This window comes from Melospiza georgiana, chromosome 1, assembly GCF_028018845.1.
Source record: "Melospiza georgiana isolate bMelGeo1 chromosome 1, bMelGeo1.pri, whole genome shotgun sequence".
NCBI classification, from domain to species: Eukaryota; Metazoa; Chordata; class Aves; order Passeriformes; family Passerellidae; genus Melospiza; species Melospiza georgiana.
In genome coordinates, this window is record NC_080430.1 from 146628568 (window position 1) to 146655423 (window position 26856).

General features: G+C 40.2%; 2 protein-coding genes across 2 annotated transcripts in view; one reads left to right on the top strand and one right to left on the bottom strand.

The window, feature by feature from the left end:
* Positions 1–26856, top strand: part of TG (thyroglobulin) — a 149027-nt gene that overhangs the window by 84525 nt on the left and 37646 nt on the right. The gene's annotated exons all lie outside the window — the stretch shown is intronic.
* On the bottom strand, positions 3816–25839 carry SLA (Src like adaptor). Its single transcript, XM_058024924.1, has 8 exons — positions 25681–25839; positions 20371–20464; positions 14295–14394; positions 10954–11040; positions 9480–9583; positions 7788–7919; positions 5735–5867; positions 3816–4824 (listed from the first exon to the last, which is right to left on the bottom strand). The coding sequence occupies exons 2-8, from the start codon at positions 20429–20431 to the stop codon at positions 4605–4607; spliced, it is 837 nt and encodes a 278-aa protein (XP_057880907.1). The 5' UTR covers positions 20432–20464; positions 25681–25839; the 3' UTR covers positions 3816–4604.

The following is a 26856-nucleotide window of genomic DNA, read 5'->3' on the forward strand; positions in this document are numbered from 1 at the left end:
TGCCAGGGCTGTTGTTGCTGTAGTTATTTTTCATCTCACCTGTGACTGTTATCTCCAGGAGCTGGATGCTTCGCCAGGATGTACAAGAGATGCACTTTGGTGTTTGGTTTACTCATAGTAAGAATCCAGTTTTCGTCATTGTGGTTTTTTGTGTGTTATATAAATAACCTTGTTTCGTAACCTGGAGGTACAACAGCTTACTTTCCATTCCATAAATTTGATGTTGCTCAGCAGCTTTTAGACCTCGAAACTGATGAGCCAAACTCCCACATGTTCAAGTATCCAGTCTTTTTATCGGATCTTAAGACAGATTTCATTTAAAAGAAAAAACAAGTTTCAGAGAGTAAAAATCAGTTTACAGATGGGCTTGTTTCCTGTCACCTTAGACCATTTTCTCAGTCACTCCAAGTGATCCATATCCTTACAGCCTTTCCTGTGTTGAGTCTCAGGACTCTGATACCAGTTTTGTCAGCATCAATACTGCCATTTATCTTCACAGCCTCAGTGTGCTCTGAAATGAGGCTTAATCACCAGAGGAAGTTTATATATCCATCAGAAATGGTACTTGGACAAAATGAGCTCTGCTAGCAGTGCTGCCTTGGAACAGTGAGCAGCGGAATAGAATTCTTGGTTCAGGAAGCTGAGGGCCCAATTAAATAAAATGCTGCCTTGATTATAATGACCTCTTTATTCAGTACCTAATTGTTCTTCACTGTGTCCTGGCTTCAGGAAACATAACTTGCTTTTGCATCCCTGTGGCTCAATATGTTTATTTTAATTGTATCACTCTAGTGAGGAAGGCAAAGGAAGTTTTTGAAAATTGCTGCTTATTAATTGTTTTTTTTTTTCTGTCATTATCAGATAATTCCTCTCACAGTTCCTAAATTTTTAGTCAGCTCTTGACATGAAATTTAATTTGCTAGAAGACCCAGAGTACTTTTCTCTCAGTTTCCTCCTACTCTAAAGTCACAAACCCTTTACTGACATGGCTGAGGGTGGGACCCTGTGAAAACTGTGGCAGGACACAGTGCAATTCAACAGCTGAGCCACTTAGAGAAGGGAAATGCAAGGACCTCTTTGCTTATTGTTGCTTCTAGAAAGTAGTTCCACATTATGTATTTTCTTTTATAAAAGAAGTTTAAACTCATTCTTTCTCCTACAGCAGAACACTGATAGAAAACTGTGGCAAGAGCAATGAGCAGACAGGTGCACCAATTCTGCCCACTTTTTTAGTGTTTATATATTTTTTTTCTGGGACTGTGAAGATGACTGTCTTGGCAAAACCAGCATCTCCACTGAGTTCAGAGTAGTCTTAATTTCAGATTTCAGAGTAGTGTTAATTATTTATCCTGACAGCCTCAGAGTGGATTTAGTTTTCTTGTGAAATACACTGGAAAAATGAAAAGCGATCAACAATAGAAGTAGCTTGTAGCTTAAAAATATATTTGATTTTTTTAAGTGTTGACAAAGTTGGTTTTTCACTTACATCTCCTGTAAAGGGATGTGTCTTGTTTGTGTTCAAAGACACCAAAATCATTGAGTACTTTTAATTTTACTGTAAAAAAGGAGGTGCACACAGATTAGAATCATGAAACTGAGAATATATACCAGGTATACATTTCCTGAGGGAAAATCCCTCAGTAGAGCTCTTCTGCAAAATTCAGCTTTGTGCTCCTTGTTTCTGTATTTGTTATGCATGATAAAACCATGTTGTTCCTGAGCATGCAAAGAGGAGTGGTGCATGAACTTTCTTTACTAGAAAATGTGCACCTGAAATAGCAAAATGTTTTTGAGTTTCCCGTGTCTACCCTATAATAGCTTTTGCTTGGAACAAATCTGAAAGCAGATTGAACAAAATCAGTGCAAAGCTATCATGGGGACTTTTTAGAATTTATTTCATCTTTCAGTGGTATGATTAGAAACAAGTGTTATCAGTAATTCTGGTCTCATTTTAAATGGCTTAAGAGCATTAGCCTGGCATTTGGCTTCATTTTCTGATCAATCAAATAATTTACCAGTGCAGTGTTAATGTAGGTGACTGGATGAGTGGTATGGATGGCAGGGGGCTGCAGAGGGCAGCTGTGCTGGGTGTCCTCTCCAGGCATTTCTGGTGGGTGCCAAGGGCAGCTTCCAACCTTCTTCCACCCAGTGCAAGGGAACACACCAGGTCCCTCCTGGCCATGGAAGCAGATCAGACAATGGTGCAGAGAGAAGGTTTATTGCTCTTCTACTGCAGTCAGGTGCAGGGCTCTCTGACATGGACCCTAAATATCCCTGATCCTGGTAATTAGCTACTCTTTAGATCCCCTTTCTTCCCTCTTTTCCCATCTCCTTCTTCTCTCCCGTTATCAGTCTCATTCCTTCTCAGATAAACCAACCACCTCTCTTGGTTACTTTTTCGTATGATACCATTTCATAGGTAATGTCAGATTTGTATAAAATCACAGCAAGGGCTGTTATCCCTTGCAAGCTTGTGTTTCCCAAAAGGTCCCCAGTAAAGTCTTTCAATTAACTGTAAAAATGGCCAGACCTCACAGAATTTCCCCATAACCATCTGTGAAATCCAGCCATTCCTAAGGCACATTTAATTAGTTCTTGTAACTTTATCATGTCATTACTGTGGGGATGACAGAGTGTCTGCATAGGTCACCCAGGGAGGTTGAGGAGTCTCCATCTCTGGAGGTATTCCAAAGCCACCTGGACATGGTCCTGGGCAAATGGCTCAAGGTGGCCCCGGTGGAGCAGAGGATGTCTGGGGGTCCTTTCCACACTGAACTGGTCCATGATTGTTGAACCTGTCAATGTCAGAATGTTTTATCCCCTTCTCACAGAGTCTGAGTGCTGCCAATTGTGTGGGCTCTGGGATTCTTTTGTCACCTTCCATCCAAGATACCTTCTGGTACTGGCATTGCAAGGCTGGCTGATTGTACTAGTTGCACACCAGGTTTCTCATTTTCTAAAAGGAGCACAAAGTAACTACTGAATATTATTTTAATGAATAAATACAAGTCATGACTTAGAAATCTGAAATTCTCCCCATATACATTTCATGGATTAAATGCTGTCACCATAATGTATTGATTATCAGTAACAGTAATTAGATTGTACAAATGCCTAGAGTTCTTGAGTGCGTTTTGTTATTTGGAGTTCAGTGTTGACCAGCCAAATTATATTCATCCTTTAAGTCCTGAAATATGTTTAAACATGTGAAATATTTTGATCTCTGAACCGTCCTTGCTAGTGCAAATGATTGGATTGAAACTATCTCAGCTTGACAGCCTAGGTTGCCACATTTTACACACTCAAACAAGAGTGATTGCTTGGTTTAGAAAGCAATCACAAGCAGGTTCAAAGGAAAGTACTGGAATGGCCTGCCCAGGGAGGTGGTGGAGTCACTGGATGTGGCACTCAGTGCCATGGTTTAGTTGAGGTGTTGGGGCATGTGTTGGACTTGATGCTTTTGAAGGTGTCTTCCAACCCAGTCATTCTGTGAATTCTGTGAAAATGCTATGTACTGTTTTATGACGTAGAAAAGTGTACATACCAGTAAAACAAAATAAAATTTAGAAAACCCTCTAATCCTTAAGTGATTTGATGGGAAGTGTAATTTCTCTTTGACATAACTCTTGTCAGACAAGAAATGAGAAAAAATCTCTAACATCCACTGTTACTGATTTGTTCCTTAGTTTAATTATTTTTAAAGCTGCTATTAATATAAATATTATACATAAATATGTGGCTGACTTCAGAAGTCAAAGTTAAAATATCTCCCTGTACACATAAAAGGTCACACCTTTGCAAGCCAACCTTTGCAGTTAGGCACAACATCATCACATCTTACTTTTCAATTAAACCCCCCCTTTGTTCTCTGCTTTACTATGAGCAGCTGAATTGCATGTTTGGATATGCCTGAATTCCCATCTCAGGTGTGAGTAGGAACTACTTTTCTCAGTGAATTAAGCCTGTTCTTAATTTTGTGACTATTCTATGAAACTGCAGCATTGCCAGCAAGTGAGTTGAATGCTTCTTGTAAAGTCAGTGATTTTCATTTTCTCTCCTAAAAGATAAGTATGGAGTCACTATAATCAGGTGTTTCTTGGATGCCAGATGTTAGATACTTTCTTGGGGTTATTGATGTCTCTCTGATCCATTCTCAATGACAATGGATAAGTCTATCTTGAGAAGAAAAATGCTCCTTTTTTCAGTGTACATAGGTTCTACAAAGCAGGTTTTCAGCCTTGTGGAGAACACCAGAGTCAGATTTAATTTAAGTTCTTGAGCTGCAGTTAGTTTTTCCCTCTGCAGTCACCTCTATACAATGCTGAAGAGTCACCTGCACCACTTGGCTTTTGATTTTGAGTCTATCTCAGTTCATCCTGCTTGTGAACCAGTTCTGGTGCACTGGGGACATTCCCAGCATATGCCATGGCTGGGATAGCACCTTGAGAAGGTCTTCAGAAGAGGAAATGCAGAAGCACTGCTGGTGTTTGGTCACCAGCTTAGCAGATTGTATTTCCCAGCTGTTGAAGGATGGCAGGACCACAGGATGCTCTGGTTTCTGTCCTAACTCGTCAGTCTGTGGCTCTTTCCTGCTTGTCTTGTATTTAGTTATCATAGTATCTAGGTGGCAAGGGGAGGGCACTCTTATGTTTGTTCCCTGTGTATATGAGAGATTGGGATTTCTTCTTTCTGGCACTTGCAAAAGAAGCGTTGTCATCCTCAGTTAGGGAGAGGTAGGAAGCGATGCTTTCCCTCAGGCCATAGCTGAGGCAAGAGTCATCTATTGCTGCCAGGGTGCTCTTGGTATCTTCAGTCACCTCCAGCCTTTAAAAGAACAGAATTTTGTTACCATTTCAGCTACTTGGACTGAGCCTCTTGGGATAATATTAACAGTTGTTAAACCTAATAATGTTATTTTTGTTGTATAAAAACATTTCTGCCTCATAAATCACCAAGCCTTTCTGTTGCTTAGCATTTCTCATAAAAAAGTACAATAGTAATATATAAATATTTTTGGCACTTGAAAACGAAGTATCATCTATATTCTCTTAATCTGTAAGAAAAATGACCTCAATACTGCACAAAATTTTCTTACCTTCAAAAGCACATGAATGTTTTGTGAAGAAGAGTAGTGAAGGGAAATTTACCCTTCAAGAGTAAAAGGTGCTTTTGTTTCTGAGGGTGGCTGTTTCCCCAGCTTCTGAAACCTGACCTACTTTCTCTTGGGGCAGTTATGATATTAGAAATCTCATGAATTGGGCTGTGTGTCAAGAGAGACACAACAGGAAAGGTTCATTCTTGGATGATATGTTCATTACACCTGTGCTGTTCCCTGGGTGTGGGAAGAGAGGGGAACCACTTCTGCCCTGCGCATCAGAGGGGTGGATCAGCAGTGGTGGATGTCACTGGGCTTTGTGACCCAGGTCTCACTCCTCCCCCGTGGTGAAAGGACTCAGGAGTCCCAAAGGGACTGAACACATGGATAGCTGGATAGGAAAAATGATTGAATGCTAACAATACTTCTTTCAAAGTTAAAACCTAGATTATCAGTTAGAGAGCTGGGCATTCAGTTTTCATGGGTTAGCTTGATGTCAGATTGTTCAAACTTTAAAACTGCTTTTTTAATTTCCTTTAGAAGGAAATAAATAGCTATGTGTTCTGTGCTGCAAGCACAAGTATACACATGGCTGGGAGCAGCCCTGTTGTTTCTGGCAGCCTGTGCTGTATGTGGTACCTGTGAATGTTTCTCCAGTTGAAATTTTTATTCCTCATCACCACAGGAGGAACTGGATTCATCTCGGTGTTGTTGTTAGTGCACTGGGTGAGACAGGGTGTTGTAAGGACACAGCAGAGACCATCAGCAACTTCTGAACAGAAAATGAACACACAGACAGTTAATCTTTGCTTACTGTTTTCTTTCTCTGTTGCATGCTCAAATAAACAGTTTTGGACTCAGCAGCAGCAGTCAAAAGTTGTGTTCTCAGCAAGGAGACATTAACACAGGCTTAATTTTTCCTTTCCTCATACCTTTGCATTTTAATTTTTCATTGGGCATATTTTATACAGTACAAGTGAGGAACTGAGACTCAGAAAGGCAATGTGACTTGCTCAAAGACTACAAAGAATCTTGTGACAATAGAAAATTAAACCCACTTTTTCGGAGCCTTTGGTGAGTTCTGCTTTGCTTCCTATTGTCTCAGCCATGCAAACTGAGCGTAAAAAGGTCAGATTGGATTGTGTGCACACCTACTCTTCTGTGGAACATGACTGTGGAATGAATTGGGGTTCCCATATTACCTTAATCAATGTTTCTATGCTCTACCTTCTTGCTCCGTTAGGAACATCACAGATACTCTTCTGCCCAAATAGAGAACATGATGCCTAAATGCGGGTATTCTACAACTCTGAGTCTTATTTCAGAGTGAGATTTTGTATCTTCTTATGGTGAGGGAAGGAGGAGACCTAAATCTAACTATGTGTCCTCTTACACCTATAACCCAAGTGAAAATGTTAGTTGTTACAAGTTTTGGGTTCTGCCCCAGCCCAGATTTTAGGCTTCAATTGTTTCCTTCTTTCTATATAGTGAAAGGTGTCAATTAGCTAACATGTAAATACACATGTATCTACTGTCCAAATTCTTACTCTCTTTATGTCATTGGACTTGAAAGTTTAATTTGCTTGTTTTAAATGTGGATCACTAATCTCCTTAGTGTACTCTTTGTCCATCATACTTTTTCTTTTACCTGTGAAACAGTTAGGAATGGAATCTTCACACTTTTAAAATTACAGAGTATCCATTGCTTGCTAAAGCACAGAATCTATTGTTCTCTTGTAACTTTTAGGCAATTTGTTCTTTGCCATTTCCTTCCTCATTTTAGAACACTCTCATTATGATGCATAGTAACTGCAACCACTTAACTGTGTTGTTTGTCAAGGTACCTTTCTGACACCTTTCTGATATGGGTAAATTCCCATAAATCTGGAAAACTGTCATTGAAAAAGTGTCATCCACTGGACTGACGTTAGTAACAGTGGCACTGACTCTGCAATTGAGCTAACAGCTTGAGCCTCTTGATATAAGCTCTGCTGATAAATTCCTGCCATGCACTTCTGCTAAAGTGATAGGGAAGAAGCTCACAACATTTCTGAAAATTTTCTACTGCAGATAAGGTTGTGTGCTGTAGTGGTTCTTTGGGGAAATGTGAATAGAAACCTGGTGTTGCATGCCCTGAAGCTATCTGCCTGCTTAAATGGCAAATAAATGAATGGCAGACATCTTCATGTTGGCAAACAGAGTCAGCCAGGAGTTGCAATCTGTCTCTTGAACTCAGATCTACAGGTACATGGCTTCTGTACAGCTGAACATTTTTGTATGCTCACACTTTGGCTTTAGCTGTGCTCATAGAGGGTCTGGGCATCCCTGACCTGTGCTGACCTCCAAACTGCAATTGGAAGTTCTTTAGGGAACCCTTAGACCCTGGTGTTTGGCTCAAACACTGTTATTGACATGGCTATACAATATCCTACAAAACACCAATGTAGACAGATCCCATCTGGCCTTATTTAGCTGAGTTCTTGTATTGATTTCAGTTATACTGTTAAGGGCAGCATATTTTAATTTAGGATGAAAAATGAAGTAAAATGTACAAACCAAAACTTTTTCCATTGCTTGTTTTGTGGCAATATTTGCAAGTCTTGGACATAAGCAAAACTTCTTGTTCTGGACCTTTGATAGATAGTTTTACAGTTGCCAGTGGAAAATTTGTTTTTTCTACACTCATTTTTACCTGAGTAGTGATTGACAAGGTCTTCAAGGCACTGGAAGGTTTGTCGTGGAGAGATGTAATACCAGTTATTGGGGAGGCGGAAGATCCTGTAATGTTTCACCTGCCTGTGCCTCACTGACAAGGAATATAACCCTGGAGAGAGAGAAGAACTAATTACACCAAAGTAGGGCTGCTTGGGTGTCTGTAGCAGAATAGAGTATCTGTAAGGTGTGGTGCCATTACTCAAAACATCTCAGAAACAGCTAAAAAAACCCAAGTGGCCATCTTGTATTTCTTATTATACTTTATAGATATACATAAATATAACATGACTTGAGATTTTGGTTGAATTTAATTTCAACCAAATTAAATTCAACCAAATTTCTGGTGTGCTTTTCCTTTATTATTGCTGGCATGGGATCTTTTGAAAGGGCACAAAGGAAATAGGCCTTCACAGAGTTGTTTGCCCTCCACTGAATAGGGAGATCAGACTCCCAGATTGGTACTCTTCTATGTACAGCTTAGAGTAATGCAGTAGCTGAGACCTGGTAATGCAGTCATGGCAGGAGATGACCACTTGGGTTTTTCTGTTTCTTTGTTTAGAACTGTTCTGCGGCATTTATTGGCAAGGACTAAATGCCAATCCTAAATTTCTTTGAATTTAGTATAGATATTAAGAAGGTAATTGGCCTGTGGTATGCAAGAGGTCGGAAGAGATGATGTGTTATTCCCTTTTATCTGTAGTATCATGATATTAGAATGTGTTCTGGTGCTTCAGAAAAGAAATACAGCATGTTGCACATGGGAGGTTTGTTCAGCCTGAAGAAGAGCAGACTGAGAGGAGCCCTTATTGCTTATTGTGTTCAGCATCCTCAGCAGGGGCAGCAGAGGGGCAGACCCTGATCTCTTGTCTTTAGTGACCAGTGGCAGGACCAAGGGAATGGCCTGAAGTTGTGTCAGGGGAGGTTTAGGTTGAATAGCAGGAAAAGGTTTTTCTCCCAAAGGGTTTTTGGGCCCTGGAACTGTCTCCCCAGGGCAGTGGTCACAGCACCAAGCCTGACAGAGTGCAAGAAGGGCTTGGACAATGCTCTCAGGCACATGGTGGGATTCTTGGAGTGATCCTGTGCAGGGCCAGGGGCTGGACTCAGTGATCCCTGTAGGTCCCTTCCAAGTCAGGAATTCTATGATTCTGTTTCTATGTCCCCATTGAAGAAAATAAAAGTATAAAGTTGGTACAGTATAATTTCCATGTAAAAAGAAAAAAAAAATTGAAGGCCAGTCATTTTTAAAAATAAATAAAAGACCTCCCTTTTTTATATAGTAAACACTTATCCACCACCCCCTAGTACTTGGTGTACATTTTACGTCTTCTTGAATCAATCCTTTGTGGACAAAGGCAAAATTGTGACTTTTCCTTCATTGAAAGTCCCACTGTCTCATCAGGTTTGCATGCAACCAAAGTAAATAATTGTGTTTAAAAAACTGAGTCTTGTTTGTGCTGATTCTTGTGGAACTTTCCATGTCCATCAATAACCCCGTTTCCAGTAGGTGACTGGTAAAGGCTGGCACACTGCACTGGGTGCCTTCACCTTCCCATTACATGCCTTTTCTGGTTTTGGTCTGATCCATATGAATCAGAACAGAGAGTGAATTAAAGAGCTGTAAAAGAGTTAATGCCTGAGATCAAGAGGTAAAATATCTGTATTGTCTCACCTTTCCTAGTTTCACTCTCTCTGATCATGAAGGAGCCGACCTTGGTGTTGGGCAGCTGTAGAAGTTCCTCTGCTTTTTCTCTTCCCAGCCCTTCAAATAACCAGCTGTGAAGCAGGAAAAAACAAATTCTGAAATTTGGATACCAGTGGAACAGTGAGCAGCATGTGGCTGTGAAAGTGCTGCATTAGCCAGGAAAAGTGACTGCAAAAATAACACTGTGGCTTTCTATAGTTATTCTCTCGTCTATATTCAGCCCTATTTCCCCAGTTTATGGAGAAACTTTTGCTGGTTTTGAGTTCCATTAACCTTTGTGAGGTTAAGAGAAGAGTAATAAGATTTGGACTTATTAGGGAAAACAAAACTTTTGGAGCTGCTTTGATCTGTATTTCTGGGTACAGATTCATGTGGTGTATTGATGACATCTGTGGCATTAGTTAAATCTCTCTTTTTCATTTAAACCACTTTTGTTAAACCCAAATTGTATCATAAATAAACCCCAAATAAGTTACAATTATTTTGCTTCTTCTAGGGAACAGTCCAACCATTTAAGTTAATGGGCTTTGTGGATAAGGGAATGTGGAATTAGTCCTACAAATTTCCACCATAACTTTGTCCAGTTCTGTGTTTTGCCACAGCCAGTGTCTCACCGTGCACTTGGGCTTGCTCAGCTCTTCTAGACTTATGGAATAGAATGGAATTATATTTTAAAGCTGTTCTCATATGTTTGATCCAGTCTGCTGTCACTGAAGTTTCAGACAGTGGCTTCCATTGCCCCACATCTGTGCCCTGCCTTTGGGAAAGCATCACTGTTTCAGGAGGATGTAAAAGCATGTTAAAATTGAAGCCCTTGCATAGTTTACAATGACATTAGCAGTTCATATCCTTAAAATTAAACAGGTATTAAAACACTTGTCAGAAAGCTTTTAAGTCTGTGCTTTAATGGATTTTTTGGGGGGTTTTTTGTTGTTGTTGGTTTTTTTCCCCCCTGAGTGGTGACTATGGCAACAAGAAATGTCTGAAATTTTCTTAGCTCATCCAGTGAGAAAGTTTACATTCTTGAATGACTTATTAGCATTTCTATTTGTTCTTTTTGGCCTGTTTTCCATGAGCAAACCTAGCTAAAATTTTACTCTATGTAAATATTAAAAATCCATTCTAAATAGGCTCTCTTCATTAATGTCTTTAACTTAAATGATCAGTCCATGCAACAGATGCATATTAAATATCTTATATGTGATTTGAGGTGTCTTTGGCTCTTTCCAGCATTTAAAAGAAGGATTTTCCTTTTCACTTAGTCTAAATTTATAAGTGGATTTACGTTCTCAGTTTTCAAAAGATGTCTTTTAGATTCTCAATAAATAAAATTTCTGTCTGCCAAGTCACTATTGGCACTATTTGGCCTATGACTCAGAGTAATCAGAGGAGGATATGTAAAAATGTGGTGATGAAGGGCTATAGAAATGCATTTACTTACCCATGATAAACCTTTGCTACATATTTTCCTGGGATATAATTTTCTCGACCTGTTTTAAGGGAATGGACTCTCCACCAGCCTCCTTCACTGTGTGAAAGCAAGAGAAGGGATATTTTCAGATATATTTTCAGAGCTTCTCATCATGTGGAAGTTAGTGAAGTTACACAAATTAGCCTGCAACCTTCTGTGTGTGCTTCTGAAACTGTGTATTCAGAAAGGAACCCTGTTTGGTTTCATTTAGAGTAGTTCCATTTCTAAACCTTCTTGAGAATTAAATGTGGACGCAGAAATAAGCTACTTTGTTCCATTTAAATTACGTAAGTAATAAAATATTTTTCTGCAGTTGAAAGAACAAGGATAAATACTCCGTGGTTAAACCATGCTGTGCTCTGCCTTCCCACAGCTAGACTTGTACTGGTGTCCAAGATATTCAGTTTACAGCTGAGAGTGTTGTGTCTGAACAGCCCTGTAACACCAGGATAGAGGATCTGGGAAATGGAGCCTGTCAGCTTGGGAACAGGCTGTGAGTCCAACTGAACCTGCTTTGTGGTTTGCTCTTTTCGTTGTCTTCCATGAGCTGCAGAGCAGACTCCAATCAAATAGACCTTGTAGCTGAAGCTGCAGGCATATCCATTTCCCCCACTATGTCTTAAGTTATTGCTGTGATACTGAATTCTGGCTTTTACTCTTGAATCCCTTCAGAAACAAAGGGTACCAAGAATTTTCACAGGGATGCTGCAAAGGATCCCTGTGAAAATTCTTGGTACAAGAATTCTTTAGTGCAATGACCCTGATGACTCTTGGGTTCTTTGCACCTTCACTTTAGGAGTTTGAATCCAAGGAACTGTGTCTTGTTTAAATGCTGGTTTTGTGGATGTTCATATAAATGCTCCCAAAATAATGTCTACACTGCAGATCTGACTCTCAGTGTGTGTCAGAACAGCTGAGTTGAAATCACTTAGGTTAAATGTCATGAGTTATAGCTTCTGGGACCATGGTCTAGAATGTCTGTGCTGAGGGAAAAAGGGGGAGTTTTGGGTTTGGGTTTCCAGATGAAATGAATTTATCTATAAAAATTTTAGTCCTTTTCCCCCAGAATTCTCCTAGACAGAACTAAGAATTGCAATACGAAAAAAAAACCAAACCCAAAACCGAGAGATTTGTCATCTCTCTCCTCCCAAACTTTAATATTACTAACCCTGAAAAATCCCTATGATGATTTAAAATTCCAAAGCAGCTCATCTCTCCTGCTGCAGGAGCTACAGACATTATGTATATTGAGGTCAGTCTTGGAGGGCATTTGGCTTGATTATTGCCAGCCAAATGCAGTTCATCTGGTAATGAAAGGTGCCTGACCAGTGTGGAGAGTGAGAATCTGTGCCAGTGGTGCTTACATAAATCTACCAACCCAGAGCAGCCACAAATATCTGTGAGGAATTGCATTTCCTATGGAGGTGCCATATGTCCTGTTCCTGGCAGGATTGCTGGGGCTGATTGCCACTACACATCATTACTTTGGTAGAAGGCTGAAAAGCTGCTGTTATAAAAGCAACTGAAAAGCTGCTGCTTGCGCTGACTCCTCTGTGGTGACTCCTCACCACTTGTGCTCTGGTCAAAGCTCCTTTTTTACTGTCTTTTAGTTCTTTGAATGATCTTGGAAAAAGAATTACAGCTTATGAGCAGGAAGAAGCTTCAGGCAAGAGGAGGAGGCTGACATCAGCATGTGCCCCAGCAGGGGAGAGCAGGTCCTTCATCAGGACACTGTGGTTTGCATAGAGCTTTGGACTGTCTTGTTATCTGTGAGCAAGTTCACGATTCAAAATAAGAGGAAAGTTCCCATCAAGGCTTGCTCTGGATGTAATTTATCCATCAGGAGAAGCCCTTGTTCACTGTACAACAGACAAACATATCAAAACCTTCTGCTGCCAAAGCCTACTCTTTTAGAAGGTGTTCCTGCAGTAGATTTTACTTTGCAGCACATGTGTCCATATAATATGCCACACATATAATTCCCATTGATGTGGGCATAGGCAGCCCTGTGGTGTGTGAGGGCCTGTAGCTGATGAAACCTGAGAGTGAGGCTTTGAGCTGGAATTTCCAAGCTAAAGCAGTTGTTGCACCATGTCATGTATGTTCTGCAAACTGCAGAAAGGTTTACATTGCTAGAAGCAGGCAGAGAGAATCCCCCTGGTTTAGAGGAGCTCTCCATCAGCAGAAAATTTATCTGGTGGTATTGTCTGAGTTTTGGGTGGAGGAAGAGAAAGCACTGTGTTAGCAGAACATAAGTGCAGCCATTCTGGGTCAGACCAAAGGCCCTGTAAGCCTGTGTCTTGTGGCTGATGAAGGCCACTGCAGGTCATGGTGGCCTGGAGAAGAGTCTGAGAATTCATCAGCCATCCGTGATGCTTCTCTTATTTCTCTCCTCCAGCCATTTCACTATCTGGTTGAGAGTTTTTAAAATTATTTTAGAAGTCCTCCAAGGATTCCTCTGCTATCAATTGTCTGGTCTCCCATTGAATCCATCTGCTGGACCAGCTGCAAAAATGAAACCTTTCATTTCATTCTGAGCAGTGCAAGTAGTGGCTGTGGGGCTGAGTAACTTCCAGGAGGTCACTGTGTGCTGCTACAAGCTGTGCCTAGGGGAACTTCAGGGCTGCTTTCTTCTGTTTTTTGTACACGTGCTCATTCTTGTGTCTGGCAATACTGCACTAAGGTTAAGGTCAGTCTGAACTAGTTCTCCAAAGCCTATGTACTTCTGGGGCTCCTAAATTTTTTGAGTGGAACTGACTGAGAAATCTGTCATTTTTCCCTCACTAAGAAAATGCAGAATTGATTAAAAAACATAAAAACACCCCCTCCCCTTTTTAAAACTTTTTTTTTTTACATTTGCCTCAAATTGGGATGAAATTCTAAGACATAATAATAATGGAGTTGTTAGGTTAAAAAGGGTGAGAGAGAAAATTACAGACACACTTGACATAAATAAATTCAGGGTGATTTTCATTTTCTATGTGATTCAAACTATTTTGGCTCTTACTCTGTTTTCCATTACATTTGGGGAATACTTTCTTACAATTGCTTTTTAAAGAAAATTGTTCTGAGTTTTATTTTAGAATAGAGTCTGAATCCAGCTTGAGAAACCTAAGATAAATGTATAAAAAATATGTAATCCCAAATTCTTAAACTACATGGAAAATTACGCTATGGCTAAACATCCTTCCCTGAAAATTCTGAACTCAATTGATTTTGCTGAATTGCATCCAGTTTGGGCCAGGTGCATAAAACAGAGCTTTGCTTCAGTTGTAATAAAACCTAATTTAGAAATAAATTGATCAACTTACTCTGATAGCACACGTAGCTTTTCCCCTACATGAAATATAGGTTGGCTTATGTCTGCTGAAGGATAGTCATAGAGAACAGCAAGGAAATCACTCTCCTGACCTGTGAAAGAAGAAATAAACGGTCACTTAAAACAAAGGTAGTGCTCTGAGACATAAATGGATTTTTCTTTAAGTGTTATAGATTTTACGTAGTAGGTCAAATGGGGAAAAAGTCTCTGAATGTCAATTAATAAACAAGGAGCTAAAGAAGAACCTATAGATTTATAAGAGGACTTTGAAGATACTAGAAATGAAAAGTCATGTGGTTAATTGTAAGCAACTAAATTTAGACCACTTTTTCTAGCAATTACCATATTTAAAGGACATATTCAGCTTGGAACTAAAAAATTAGTAATTATTTAGAGTATTAGGAAGTAACCCTGTTTGATTAATGCCACTGTCCCTAATTGCCTCCAGCTACAGTTTTGTATCGTTAAATTTAAGACAAGGAAGATGCATGTTGAATTGTTTCATAATGTTACACCACTGATAGTTTTCAATGGTAGTTTAGATCATGGTCAATGAAAGTATAGCCATTATTGCCCATTTCCATAACTTTTTAAAGGAGCTTAATGATCTGCCAGCACACTTTTTTCTCAGCATTGCATGGAGAAGTGCAAGAGCTTCAGTGACAGAAAACAGGCACAGAGATGTTTAAGTTGAAACCATTGTAAAATGGCAATTTGCAGAGCTGAGGTCAGCCAAGAGATGAGAAGACCTTTTACATCAGCTGGGATGAAGCTGGGACTTGCACCCTGTGTAGGATATGCTGAGTGTTCTGGGTTTCTGAGGGGTAGAGCACTATACACAAGACTGGGATCATCAAATGTGAAATGCTCCTCATCCTGCTGGAATCTGTGGTGCCCAGTAAATGCTGGCAGCTGGGAGGTTCAGAAATGTGTCATGCTGGGTGTTTTGAGCTCTTTGTCACTAGTCCTGGCAAGAGGGATTGTGCCATACACTGCCTGCATTTCTCTTGGAAGCAGTTTCCCCCTTCCACATCTCAGTACCCTCCATGATCTCACAGGGAGACAGAGCTTCCCTTTGCCTCCACCAGCATCAGCACCCTGGTTCTTAGGAGTACCATCTAGCACTTCATTTGCAGAGGTTGTTTGACCTCCATTCTTCCCACTCTGTGCAGCCCAACATGTGCAAATATGGATGTGAATTCAGGGTAGGACAGAAAAAAATTAGAGAGATAGAAACACTTCTGTATCCTGTTAGTTTTTTCTCATTTAATATAGATTTTTTGCCAAGTTCTCTTTAAGGAAGACAGCTTTTGAGGGAAAGCTAGGTGCAATACCTGAATGAATGCTCTGTGTTTTTAGCTATGTATCTCAGGGCCTTAGAAACAACTCACAGAGATAATGACAAAAGGCTTCTCTGGGTAATCTGTTGTGTTTCTTTCCTTCATGAAAGAAACATGAAGGAAAGAAACACAGCAGGTTATCCAGAGAAGTTATGGATGCCCCATCCCTGGAAGTGTTCAAGGCCAGGTTGGATGGGGTCTGAGCAACTTGATCTAGTGGATGGCATCCCTGCTCATGGCAGTGAGAGTGGTATTAGGTGATCTTTAAGATCCCTTCCAACCTAAACCATTCTATGATTATTTTGAGAGCGTGTAATATTGAAATTGCCATGAATTTCTTAGTTGATTAGTGTCACTGAATTAAGTAGGACCAGTCCAGTACAGTCAACCACTGTGATAAGTCTAATATGACTTATTATACACTTAGTTCAACCCTATTGAGGAAATTCTGTGCTAAGCCTTTGATGGCTGCCTTGTTCTGCACAGAAAATCCAGTGGCACCTTCCTGTCTCTGAAGCTACTTAGTACCTGAGGCTAATAACACCTAAGCATTGGCACTGAGTCTTTTTTGATGAAACAAAATCTTTACCCAGGACTACTAGAAGAATTATGGACCAGAAGATACATTTTAAAAGTAGCAAATGAGCATAATAGCAAAATGAGGATAAAGTTCCATCACTTAATTTCTCCTTATAGGTTATAAAACATCATGTAATGCTACATTGAATATAGTTATTTTTAGCTTAATGCCTTTAGCATTGTTTTTTTTTTTAAAAATTATGCTGTTTATTTAAAAATATTCTGCTTCCATGGTGAAAGAGTGGAAAACAAGTGCTTTTCTGCTCCCCTTCCTTGTGCACTGTCATTTGCATTTCATTATGCACTGTGGGGGAGGTGACTTTTTGTCTACTCTAGCAAGACCTGTCTCACTTTGCTTACACTTTCATATTTATATTAATTTTTGTTTCAATTTTGCATGTAATTTTTAGTTCTGAATAGGAAGGAATATATCAGAGTGTTATTTTCCACATCCATTCAAATGTTACCTCTTGAACTACATACAATTATATTAAAGTGAAAGTAAAGGAGTGAGCCCCTCCTTCTTTTCTTCGTTTTGATTGGTATTAAAGTCAAACCTCACTGGGTTTTTTGGTCATGCAAAACGCTCCACCACGCTGTACAACATTTCACAGAACCCATGCCAGCTCCTTACAAACACAAAAGCCTGGAAACAGGAACGAAACAAATTACACGCTTTCTCCACTCCTAAATTTCACAGTGATCTAATAGATTTCATCTGATGAGCTCCCCACACTTTCAAGATGTAAAAGAAAAAAGATTTGCCTGAGTTTATCTAGCACAAACTCTCCTCCACAGGGCAAGTGGAGGTTACATCTGCAATGGAACAACCCAAAAGTTAGAGTGGAAAGATCGAAGCACAATCGTTTCCACTGCATCAGGTGTTAATTCTGGGTGGTTTTTTTAGGAATAGGAAATGAATGTGAAATACATGCTAATTTTAGATGTCTTCACACCCACATGTCTTGCAAAGTGTGAGACTGAATATTGTATCCTTCAAATTATTCATTGGGAATGGAGAATGAAGCATTATTAGAGCATAGGCAGAGCATCCAGATCCAGGTCATTGCCCTCAAAAATCTGCTGGGCTGGGCACTGACGTGGTCCATGTCTGGAGTGGGAATGAACTCTTTGGAGTTCAGCTCCATGCATCATCCAGCTTTACTGGCCAGCAGAAATATTATGATTTATGGCAGGGGGTGCACCAGAGAGGGGGAAGAAGGGTACTCATCTGGGAAACTGTGCAGCACCACGAGATGTGGCTGCAGAGTCACACTTTGGTACCCAAGCTAGATCTAAACCAGCCAGCTTGGGAACTGAGATTTGTGCAGGTGCAGCCCAAAAGGATTAACCCTTGATTCAGGGTCCCAAAGAAGGACAGAGAGAGGCTCACAACCCTTGATGACCCCTTGTTTCTCTGCTCACTCTGTCATCAGTCCCTGGGTTGTGTCAGGAATGCCTGTCAGTGTGTGAGCATTTGGGATGCAGTTATCTTTGGGTTCCAAATCCCGCTTGGGAAATGCAGTTTTTACACTGTTCCCTTTCTCAGGGCCAAGACTGACCCACTGGTGCTGAGGAAAGCACAAGGTTTTGCTTTCAGAACACAGGGGGCTCATAGGGGTTTGGTGAACACTGCAGACCAAGTCTGCCGACTGCAGTTATCTATTTTCTTCCCCCTTTTTCTTGGAAACTCTTCCATTCTTTCCCTTCTGTTTCAATCCTTCATTTTATTCAGTCTCCCTGAAATGAGCCAGTGACAAACCTACTTCTCCTAATAACTATTTCAACTATTGAAAGTCCATGGATTGGATCCTTCACCTCAGCTAAATGAAGTCTGTTCCTGGCCTGGTGGAAATCTTTGGTTTGTGATATGATTTGGAGTTTGATCTGCTCAGGAAGGCAAACAGATACAAACCCACTGGGTGAACCCCAACACACACTTTGGTACCAGGTTCATTTTTTTATTGGATTTGGATGACAGTACTGATGTTTGTATTCCCAACTTTCATTAGCAACATCTAAACCATTATGAAAGATACTGGTTTGATCCAGACTAAGAGATGGATGGATCCAAAGAGCTACTCAGGCTGATAAATCCTAGAATCGTGGAGTAGTTTGAGTTGGAAGGGACCTTTAAAGGTCATCTAGCCCAACCCTCTGAAGTGAGTGGGGACATCTTCAACTGGATCAAGTTGCTCAGAGCTCCAACCATCCTGACCTTGAAAGTTCCTAGAGATGGGCATCTACAACTGTTGTGGGCAACCTGGTCTAGTATTGCACCACCCCTATTATAAGAATTTTTTTTTCTTATCTCTAGTCTAAATCTATCCTATCTTAGCTTAAAACCTTTATCCTTTGTTGTATCAAAGGAGGCCCTACTGAAAAGTGCATCCCCATCTTTCTTATAAGCCCTCTTTAAATGCTGAGAAGTGCAACAAGATCTCCTGGACCCTTCTCTTCTCCAGGCTGAATAACCCCAACTCTCTCAAAATTTTCTCATAGGAAAGGTGTTCCATCACTGACCTTTTTTGTGACACCCCCCTGCCATTGGATGATTAAACAAGGGTGTCTGGTGCGATTTTAGCTGTGAGAGTGTCTGAAACATCCCTCCAGCCTTGGCAGGTGCCACTGCATCTACAGGAGATTTGTTCTCTCCCCAGGTGGTCGCGGTGGTCAGGTAGGACTAACAACATCCCTTTCTAGATGTGCTGGGTGTGTAGGAAAGTTCAAGTAGACTGAGTCCTGAATTCCTAAAGAGATAGTTCCCCATTGTAACTACTGTGCTATCAATGTTTGCAGAGGTGTGTTTTAGGGATTTGTTATAGTTCGATCACAGAAAGGGTTGCAGTTGTTTTTAGCCCTGCTAAATCCTGACTTTTAGCACATGCAGGGCCAGGACACACTTGGTCACAGCTATGGCCTGCTCATCACCAAGGTACTGCTTTGAGTGAATGCATGTCTCTATTTTGGTGTTCATATGTGGTATTCGTGTCAACAGTTGTTGGGAATATCAGCATAAGGCACTTTTCTTCACAAAAAACCCCCAAAAACATAAAAAAAAAAAAAAAAAAAAAAAAAAAAAAGGCAATTTGCTGAGTAGTTTTTGGTCTCTGCTATGTTCTGTGTTAGGACCTCTGCAAGGCTGTCCATCTCAGTGAGTTCCTAACCATACTAAGATCAGGCCTGGGTTTCCTTGCAGTAAAAATTAAACCAGGCTGATTCCTTATCCTTATAATAATGAGCAGCCCAATCGGAAAATCTTTGATGGAAAAAACCCAAAATCACAACAAAACAAAATGCAAGCAAACAAACAAATAAACCTACTTAAAAAGCCCACCCCAAACACAAAGGAAAAAACCAAAACTGCTTTCTCCTCTTCAGCTTTGCAGAGTGATTTCTTGCAGCTCAGTGCCAGCTGCCTGTATTAGTGCACCAGGAGTGCTGAGGCACTACTGGCTCTCCACCCACTCACTCACAGTTTGTAGTAGCTGATCACCAAATCCCCTCTTCCTTTCCCCCTCCAGTGCATGACCTCTAGCAGCCTACAGAGGTGGCAGGGAGGGATTTTTCAACCTGATTTATTCACATGTGGATACAGAGGGCAGATGTGTTATTCTTCTTTGGCAGCTGGCCCTGTGAAACTTGTATTCCTCTCTAGCCTTTATGGATAAATCTGGTGACAGGCTGGCTGTGTGCTACTTCTAATGCAATTATCTGACAGTGGATGGACATAAGGTTCAATGCAATACATCATTAAAACTTTTAACCTTAAATGAAGGAACCCCAAATTTCAAGGATAAATTTGTATAAAATATCACATGCAATTATGTCAGAACACAGCATTCCTGGTTTCTGAAGTGTTGTTTCAGTGCTTTCTGATTTGGAAGGAACGTCTTTCAAGGAGCACCAGCAAATAATACGCTTAACATTTGGGGTTTTTAATTAAAGTGCTTCTTGGAAAATGAGCTAAAACGTAGCTAAATATAAGCAGTGTCTGGTGGATGCCCTCCTTCTGCCACAGCAGCCATGCACTCGCCTGCTCCTGTCAGGCGGCTGAGGAGCGACACATGGCTGAGTCTGTCGCGTACCGTGAGCGGCTCTTTCTCCTGAAGGAATGAAATGAGTGAAATGAGTGAAATGAGCTCTTACCCGTTTGGCTCAGCGTGTTTGTTTCCTCAGATGCTCTTGGAGCTTTCACAGTGTTTCCCATTGTGCTCGCTAATTCCGTCAGAGTTCTTCGGAACTAAATCAAAGCAGACATTGAAATTTAACATCACAATAACACCTGCTGTGCCAGCAGATGAGAAATGACCTCGTTTGGGCGTCTCCAATTTCATACAGTTTTGCTTTTGAGAACTCTGGTGTCAAATTCATGCAAGAGTTTTACATACTTGCTAAACTCTCACCACTTTGGTGCTTTTATCAGGGGAATAGCAGAAAACCGCAGCTAGGGAAGTTGCTCAGAAGAACATGATGTAGTAAAAGTTTCCATTACCAGTACCTCAGCACAATAGGAAGTAGCAGCAGAGCTGTGCCCATATGGGCATTTCATATACAAAATATTTTTTCAGCATTTAGGGTACTGAGGCTACAAAGGATCTAATTAGAATGATGTCCCTGGTTTTCAGCACTGTGTGTGTATTTTCCTGGTTTACTACTGAGCACAAAGAACACAGTTTGGTACGTTTGGGCTTTTTTCGGATGCAATTGTGCCCTCAGCAAATGTGGGCAATTTTTTTAAAAGTAACACCTTGCCTAAAAAAATGCTTGATTTCAAATCAGTCCTCCTGCATAAAGCCAGCCAGTGAAAATTCTTCAGATACCTGTATTAAAAAGTTTTGGTGGATATACAAGAAACAGTATCAGACAATTGTGGTACTAAATAGTGTGAGAAGAGCAGTTCTTTCTCATAGCTTTGCTGCAGCCATCCTAATTCTCTCTGACAGAGTACAGAGAGATAAATATTTTGAATGTGGAAGGTGTATCATGCTATGGTATATTTTCAGAGGCAGAAGACTAAAAGCTATATCTATTTTAAAACTGTTCATTAAAGAAAAAATACCACCAGCTGATGGGTAATTATTTTTTAAGAATGTATTTCCGTCCATTGCCCTGTGAAAATGATAACAGGAGCTCTAGCAGCATTGTATTAGTATTTTACATCTTGTGGCCTTTTCTAGCTTGAATATTTCAAAGATGATTACTGAATTTGGTGTGCTGCTCTTCACTTACACATGCTAGAGCCTGATGAGGGTCAGTCAGGCGGAGAGATGTCCAAGCTGAGAAGTAGAACCACGGACATCAGCAAGATTTTATTGCTAATTGTCTTTCAGAATAAGATTGGCAGAATTTCAGTATGTTGATTAATACAGTAAATTTTTAACATCTTACAGAAAGTTTAGGAAGACAGAATTTTATCCTACAAAATAAAATGCCATTCAAAGGAAAGAAAATTCATCCCTTACCAAATGCAAGGAGCTCAGTGCTAGAACAGATGGTAGTGCACAGTTTGACTCCACCTCATCTGCTTTCCAAGCTTCTTAGTGCTGTTCCCAAAGGCTCTTTGCTAGAATTCTCTATTTCATTGGCCAAATGGAACATTACCCCTTCACTTTATGCACTCAGAACTGGCTTGTGGCACATCTGGAGGGTGCAGCTGTGCCAGTGTCTTTCTGACAAGCATCTGAAACCTACTTTCACAAGAACAAAAATGTGTTGCCTGATAGGAGAAGTCTAGAAGCTGAATAAAACAGCGCCCTTAAATTTAAATACATTACTTGCATATTCACATTTTAAAAATAGGTCTCTTTATAGAAAGCAAAACAAAAAAATCTTTCTTCATCCAAATGCACCTTAATTTCTAAACCTGAAACCAGAATTCACTTTGTCAGGCAATGTCTGCTTTCAAGATCATAATTTTCTGATCTAATTACGGGTATTTTTCTGCAAGACCCAATTTTAAGTTGTTGAACATTTTTCTTACTTGTATCCCATAAAGAACAAGAGGTAAACCCATAGGAGTAGTGCAGCCAGTATTTTGGCTACAGATATTATAGATGTTCATGGCTCATCTTCAAATCAGCCAGAAAAATTTCCTGGGCACAGCAGTAGATAGCTCAACAGGGCTGAAAATGTCAGCCAAGAGAGTGAGATAAATACCTGAGCTGAAAAACTCTGCTGAGCTCTGTGCTCTGGTAGATGCATTTTTGCAGTAATTTAGAAGAGGGGCTCAAATCTTGCTCAGTGTATAGAATCTAAGCTGCAGTTATCGAAAACGTTGACAATTCCAGGTAGGTGGCAAGAATAACAGCATAAACATCTGATGTCCATCTGTAATTTTGACACATGCAATTGATATTTAGATGAGAATTTCTTGTGTCCCAAAAGTGTATGGGGAAAAAAAAAAGTCCTACCTCTTAGTATCATTTAATGCTGGGTTTTGTTATTTGAGGGCTGGGAGAGCAAGTCATCCTACAAGTGTCAGGCTTGTGACCAGTGGCCTTTTTCCTCCTCCTAATTTGAGGCATGCCTGAATCTCTTTGGAAAGTGATATGTAGTATTTGTGCATGGTGGAAAGGCTTCTGAAAATTTTACTTCAGGCTATCAATCTTTCTAAAAGCATGGCACATTTCACCAAGGCAATTACATTTTTCTAGAATGGTGTTTAAGGATCCAAACTCTAAATGCTGCTTTAGAAATACCTGAAGTGTTTCTGCAGGGTTGCTTATACATTGTTTGCAATTAAACCACAGAGGAATTCAATACTGGACAACAGGGAAGTTCCTAATTTGTATTTTTGCAGGGCACAGCCTGGTTCCCTTCTGCCATACCAGGCATTGTTCTCAAAGGACCTCTGATCATCAGAGCACAATGTGCAGCTCTCTGCTGCTGCCTTAGATGAGGAATAATCTGGCTTGTGGAAAATGCAAAGGTTATAGAGTGCTTTCAGTGCAGTGAGGAGCAGTGACGTCTCGGGCTTTGCCATCATTCACTTGTCGCTTTTCCGTTTCTCATTGCATTTTCCGTGCTCTCTTACTGTCACTACCGTGGTAGCATAAAGTCCTGAAAGGGACAGAGAGTTCAAGATGCTCTCCAGTTTCAGAGCAGGAGTGCTCAGTGAAAATAAAAAAATTAAAAGCTCTGACTCTTGCTGTTAATTCACTTAGCCAAAGTGACTAAAAGGAAAATTAGACATCAGACTAGATTTTACTACTAATGCTATTTGTCATTGTGCGTATGGACAGAGTAAAGGTTCCCATAGTCCAGTCAAAGGTGGTGGAGTGAATGTTCTGAGGTATGACTCAATGTTCAGATGTTGAAAATGGGACATGGAAGTTTTGTTTGAAATAGTGAGGCAAAAAGTGTTTCTACTTGATGGCTAGCAATGGCATGTCACTAGAGTAAGAATGTACAAAGTAGTATCACAGTTTCTGGAGTAAGAATGTACAAATTGGTCATATTTCTAAAACAATGGTGTGCTTTGCTCTCAAGTGAGTGATAGAACTTGGTGGCTTAAGTAGCTTGTGCTTGTATTGAGTTATTGTCTGCACAATACAAATCCATTCCATCACTGCATGATAAATTCTTTTGTGGTTTTCTGAAATTTTGAGACACTCTGCAAAACTAGACTTACTGGAAGCTTTAAAAATTTCATGAACCAATTCTTTTCATTGAAATCGATAGAACAGTAACAGTTTTATAGATTATAATCTTCTGAAATAGCAAATTTGCTACAGCCACTGCATCTCACTTGACCTTATTGAATCATAGAATAATTTGGGTTGGAAGGGAGATTTAAAGGCCACCTAGTCCAGCCCTCCCTCCATGGACATTTGCAACTAGATCAGGTTGCTCAGAGCCCTATACAACCTGGCTTTAAATGTTTACAAGAATGGGGCATCTAACAACCTGTGTTTCACCTCCCTCATTGTAAAAACTTTGTTCCTTATATCTAAACTTGATGACAGAGTTTGGGGTACAAGTAGAAGTGCCATCCTTCCTTCACAGGAGTAGATAATTAGGCCATATCCAAAGGAAATAATTCACTGAGGGTGATGAAGGAAGAACTAAAGAGAAATGATAGCCTCTGAACTCACTGTGTCTTATCTACCCCAAGCCCGCTGGGATGCTGGGAACCAAAATCTACCTGCAGCCCTCAGCAGCCACCTCCGTGGGCTTGCATGAAAATTTGGTTTTAACTGTTAAGATCGCATTTGCAGTGTTCCAAGCACTGGCCCTTCCTCCTCTCCCCTTTCCACTTGTGCACATCATGTCAGGGAAGGGTGGTCACAGGGCTGATGGCACACACAGCTGTTTGGGCTTAGGGACCTTTGCTGGCAAAAGGAACGTGTGGAAATATCTGCGGTCCTAGACCTGCTCTGTGCCCTATTTATCTGAACTCTCAGCAGATATGAATTCTTCACTTGTCAAGACTGGAATCCCACTGACCTACATTGTGTGACCCCAAAACCTGTGGTACAATTTTCCCCTTCCGTTCCTGTGTGCAGCACATGTAGCAATAACTTCCTCTTGCAGAATTTGTTCTCTGAGAAAACGTGCTTCTGCAGCAGTTAAATAGCATGGAACATGAGAAATTCTGCTCCTCGGTGAGAACTTTGAAAAAGTTATATTTAATATGATTGAGAATTAGTTAATATAAAGAAATGGAAGTAATAAGAGGAATAAAAAGGCAAGATAGATAAGCACATGAATAAAGCCCTCCTACAAGGAATACCGTAGACTAGTAAAATTAGAACATTTATCATTCCTGAGATGCTATACCATATTTTATTTTTCTTTCCTGATATTCACATCTATATTTCTAAGGTCTTAAAATTTAATTCTCAATAAAGTTCACAGGTAATGTCTGAATCTCATTTAGCTTGAAAATTAAAGCACTGGCATCCTGTTATTTTTCATGTGTGGAAAGAAAAAGCAAAGCAACTTAGATTTCAGAAACTGTATATGTTTTTTGGTGAATTTTCCTTAATTTATCATTAATCAAAATGAACATCCTTCCAGCTTTGAGGCAGTTGTAGCTTTGCACTTAGAAAGAATAACAAAATACTCTCATCAAAATAATTCAGAGACACATGCAAACATGAAACAATACAGAAATACCACACTATCCACACTTCTAACACTTTGAATAAAAAGCCCACTAATCTGTGGGCTTATATTTTGGTTACAGTGAAATGCAGTTTGCTTTAGCATAAGGTTTTGAGCATCTGTCTTACTTTTAGGTTTCAGTAGAAATACTCCTTGTCCTGTCTATCTTTAGTACCACTCCTTATGAAAAGGATCAAGGCAGGCTCTTCTATTTCTGCCTTTGGTGGTACTTGAAATCCCCGGTCTGAATCCTGTCATTGTTAATGAAATAGAACACCCTTGTATATAAATAAAATGGAAACATTTGGTCTCGTACGCAGCTAATGTAAAAGATATCACAGCAGTGATTACCTTTAAATGCTGGGCATGGCATTCCAGGTTGCAGTATTCCTGAGAAAAGCCGTAGTCATAGCACTGCTCTCAGGCTGCCAGCAAGGTTTAGCTGATCAAGTGGAGGAGCAGCCGGTCGAATGAGAGTGTTGTGAAGTTCACGCTGTCATGTAGAGCAGCATTTGCCAAACAGGCCACATACTTCCTCTCTGAGAAATAAGGAAGGCTCAAAGTGTTTGCAACAGATGAGGTTCCTGTTGCAAGTCACTACTGAAGGCACATTTTATCTATGGGCTGAGAAAAACAGGGAGGTTTTCAATGTATTGCATCAGGGCTGGTTTCAGCAGATATAAAAAATGAGGGAAAAAACCCAGTTTGCATTACTTACACAAAAAGGGTTTATTTTCTTTTCTTCTTCTTCTGAATTTATTTATCCAGTAATGCTTATTTCCCAACTGTTTTCTTTTATGCAGTTTTACTATTTTTTTTTTCTGACAGGCAGGAAGAGGCACAAAACATTTTTTTCTCTCTTATTGAGTCTGAATAGGAATGCAGCCTTTGCTTTATGCTTCACTCTGTACACCAAATACCTCTGTCTGCAAATAATTGAAGCTTAAGATCAGCAATGAAGAAATATGGATTGAAAACCAGTATGTGAAGCCCATTTTCACATTTGTTGTAAAAAGTGCAGAAGCTTCAGGACCTTCCTCATCTCAGTGTCTGAGATGGAGGAACCAAGATACTGGCCTGTTGAATAACCTGACTAAAGTCACTGAAGAGTGTTGTACTGTGGGTATGAATATAGAAGTCAAAAGGATTTATTAAAGTTTGCCCTTTGCTCTTATAGCCAAGATGGGATCTGAAAAACTCCCTAACATAATACAGGAAAATGTTAAAAAACTCTCGACAAACCTAAAGGAAACAAAATAACCCAGCAAGCCCTAGCAGATTTCCCACTTTGCACCAGAGCAGCTCTAAGTAGGTGCTTCTGTGGAAGCTGTTGTGTAACTATTATTGAAACCAGGAGACACTGATCAAATCCCCAAAGCTGTGCAAAAAATTGGTAATTTCAGGAGAATGTTCTTTCTCTTTGATGGGCTGTAATAGCAGTCTTCAGTTTGAAGGGTCAGGAAAGCACAAGGGAGCTTGATAAGCTAATCAGTCTAAAGCACAGCTCCATGGTTACCCATGCCAGTT

Bases quoted from the DNA above. Each gene is read 5' to 3' on its own strand.
- SLA (XM_058024924.1), bottom strand. From the start codon at position 20,431: ATGGGAAACACTGTGAAAGCTCCAAGAGCATCTGAGGAAACAAACACG. The intron at 14,395-20,370 runs GTAAGAGCTCAT...CTTCTTTCACAG, and splicing joins AAACACGCTGAGCCAAACGG to GTCAGGAGAGTGATTTCCTT. The intron at 4,825-5,734 runs GTACCACATACA...GTTCTTTTAAAG, and splicing joins AACTGGAGAAACATTCACAG to GCTGGAGGTGACTGAAGATA.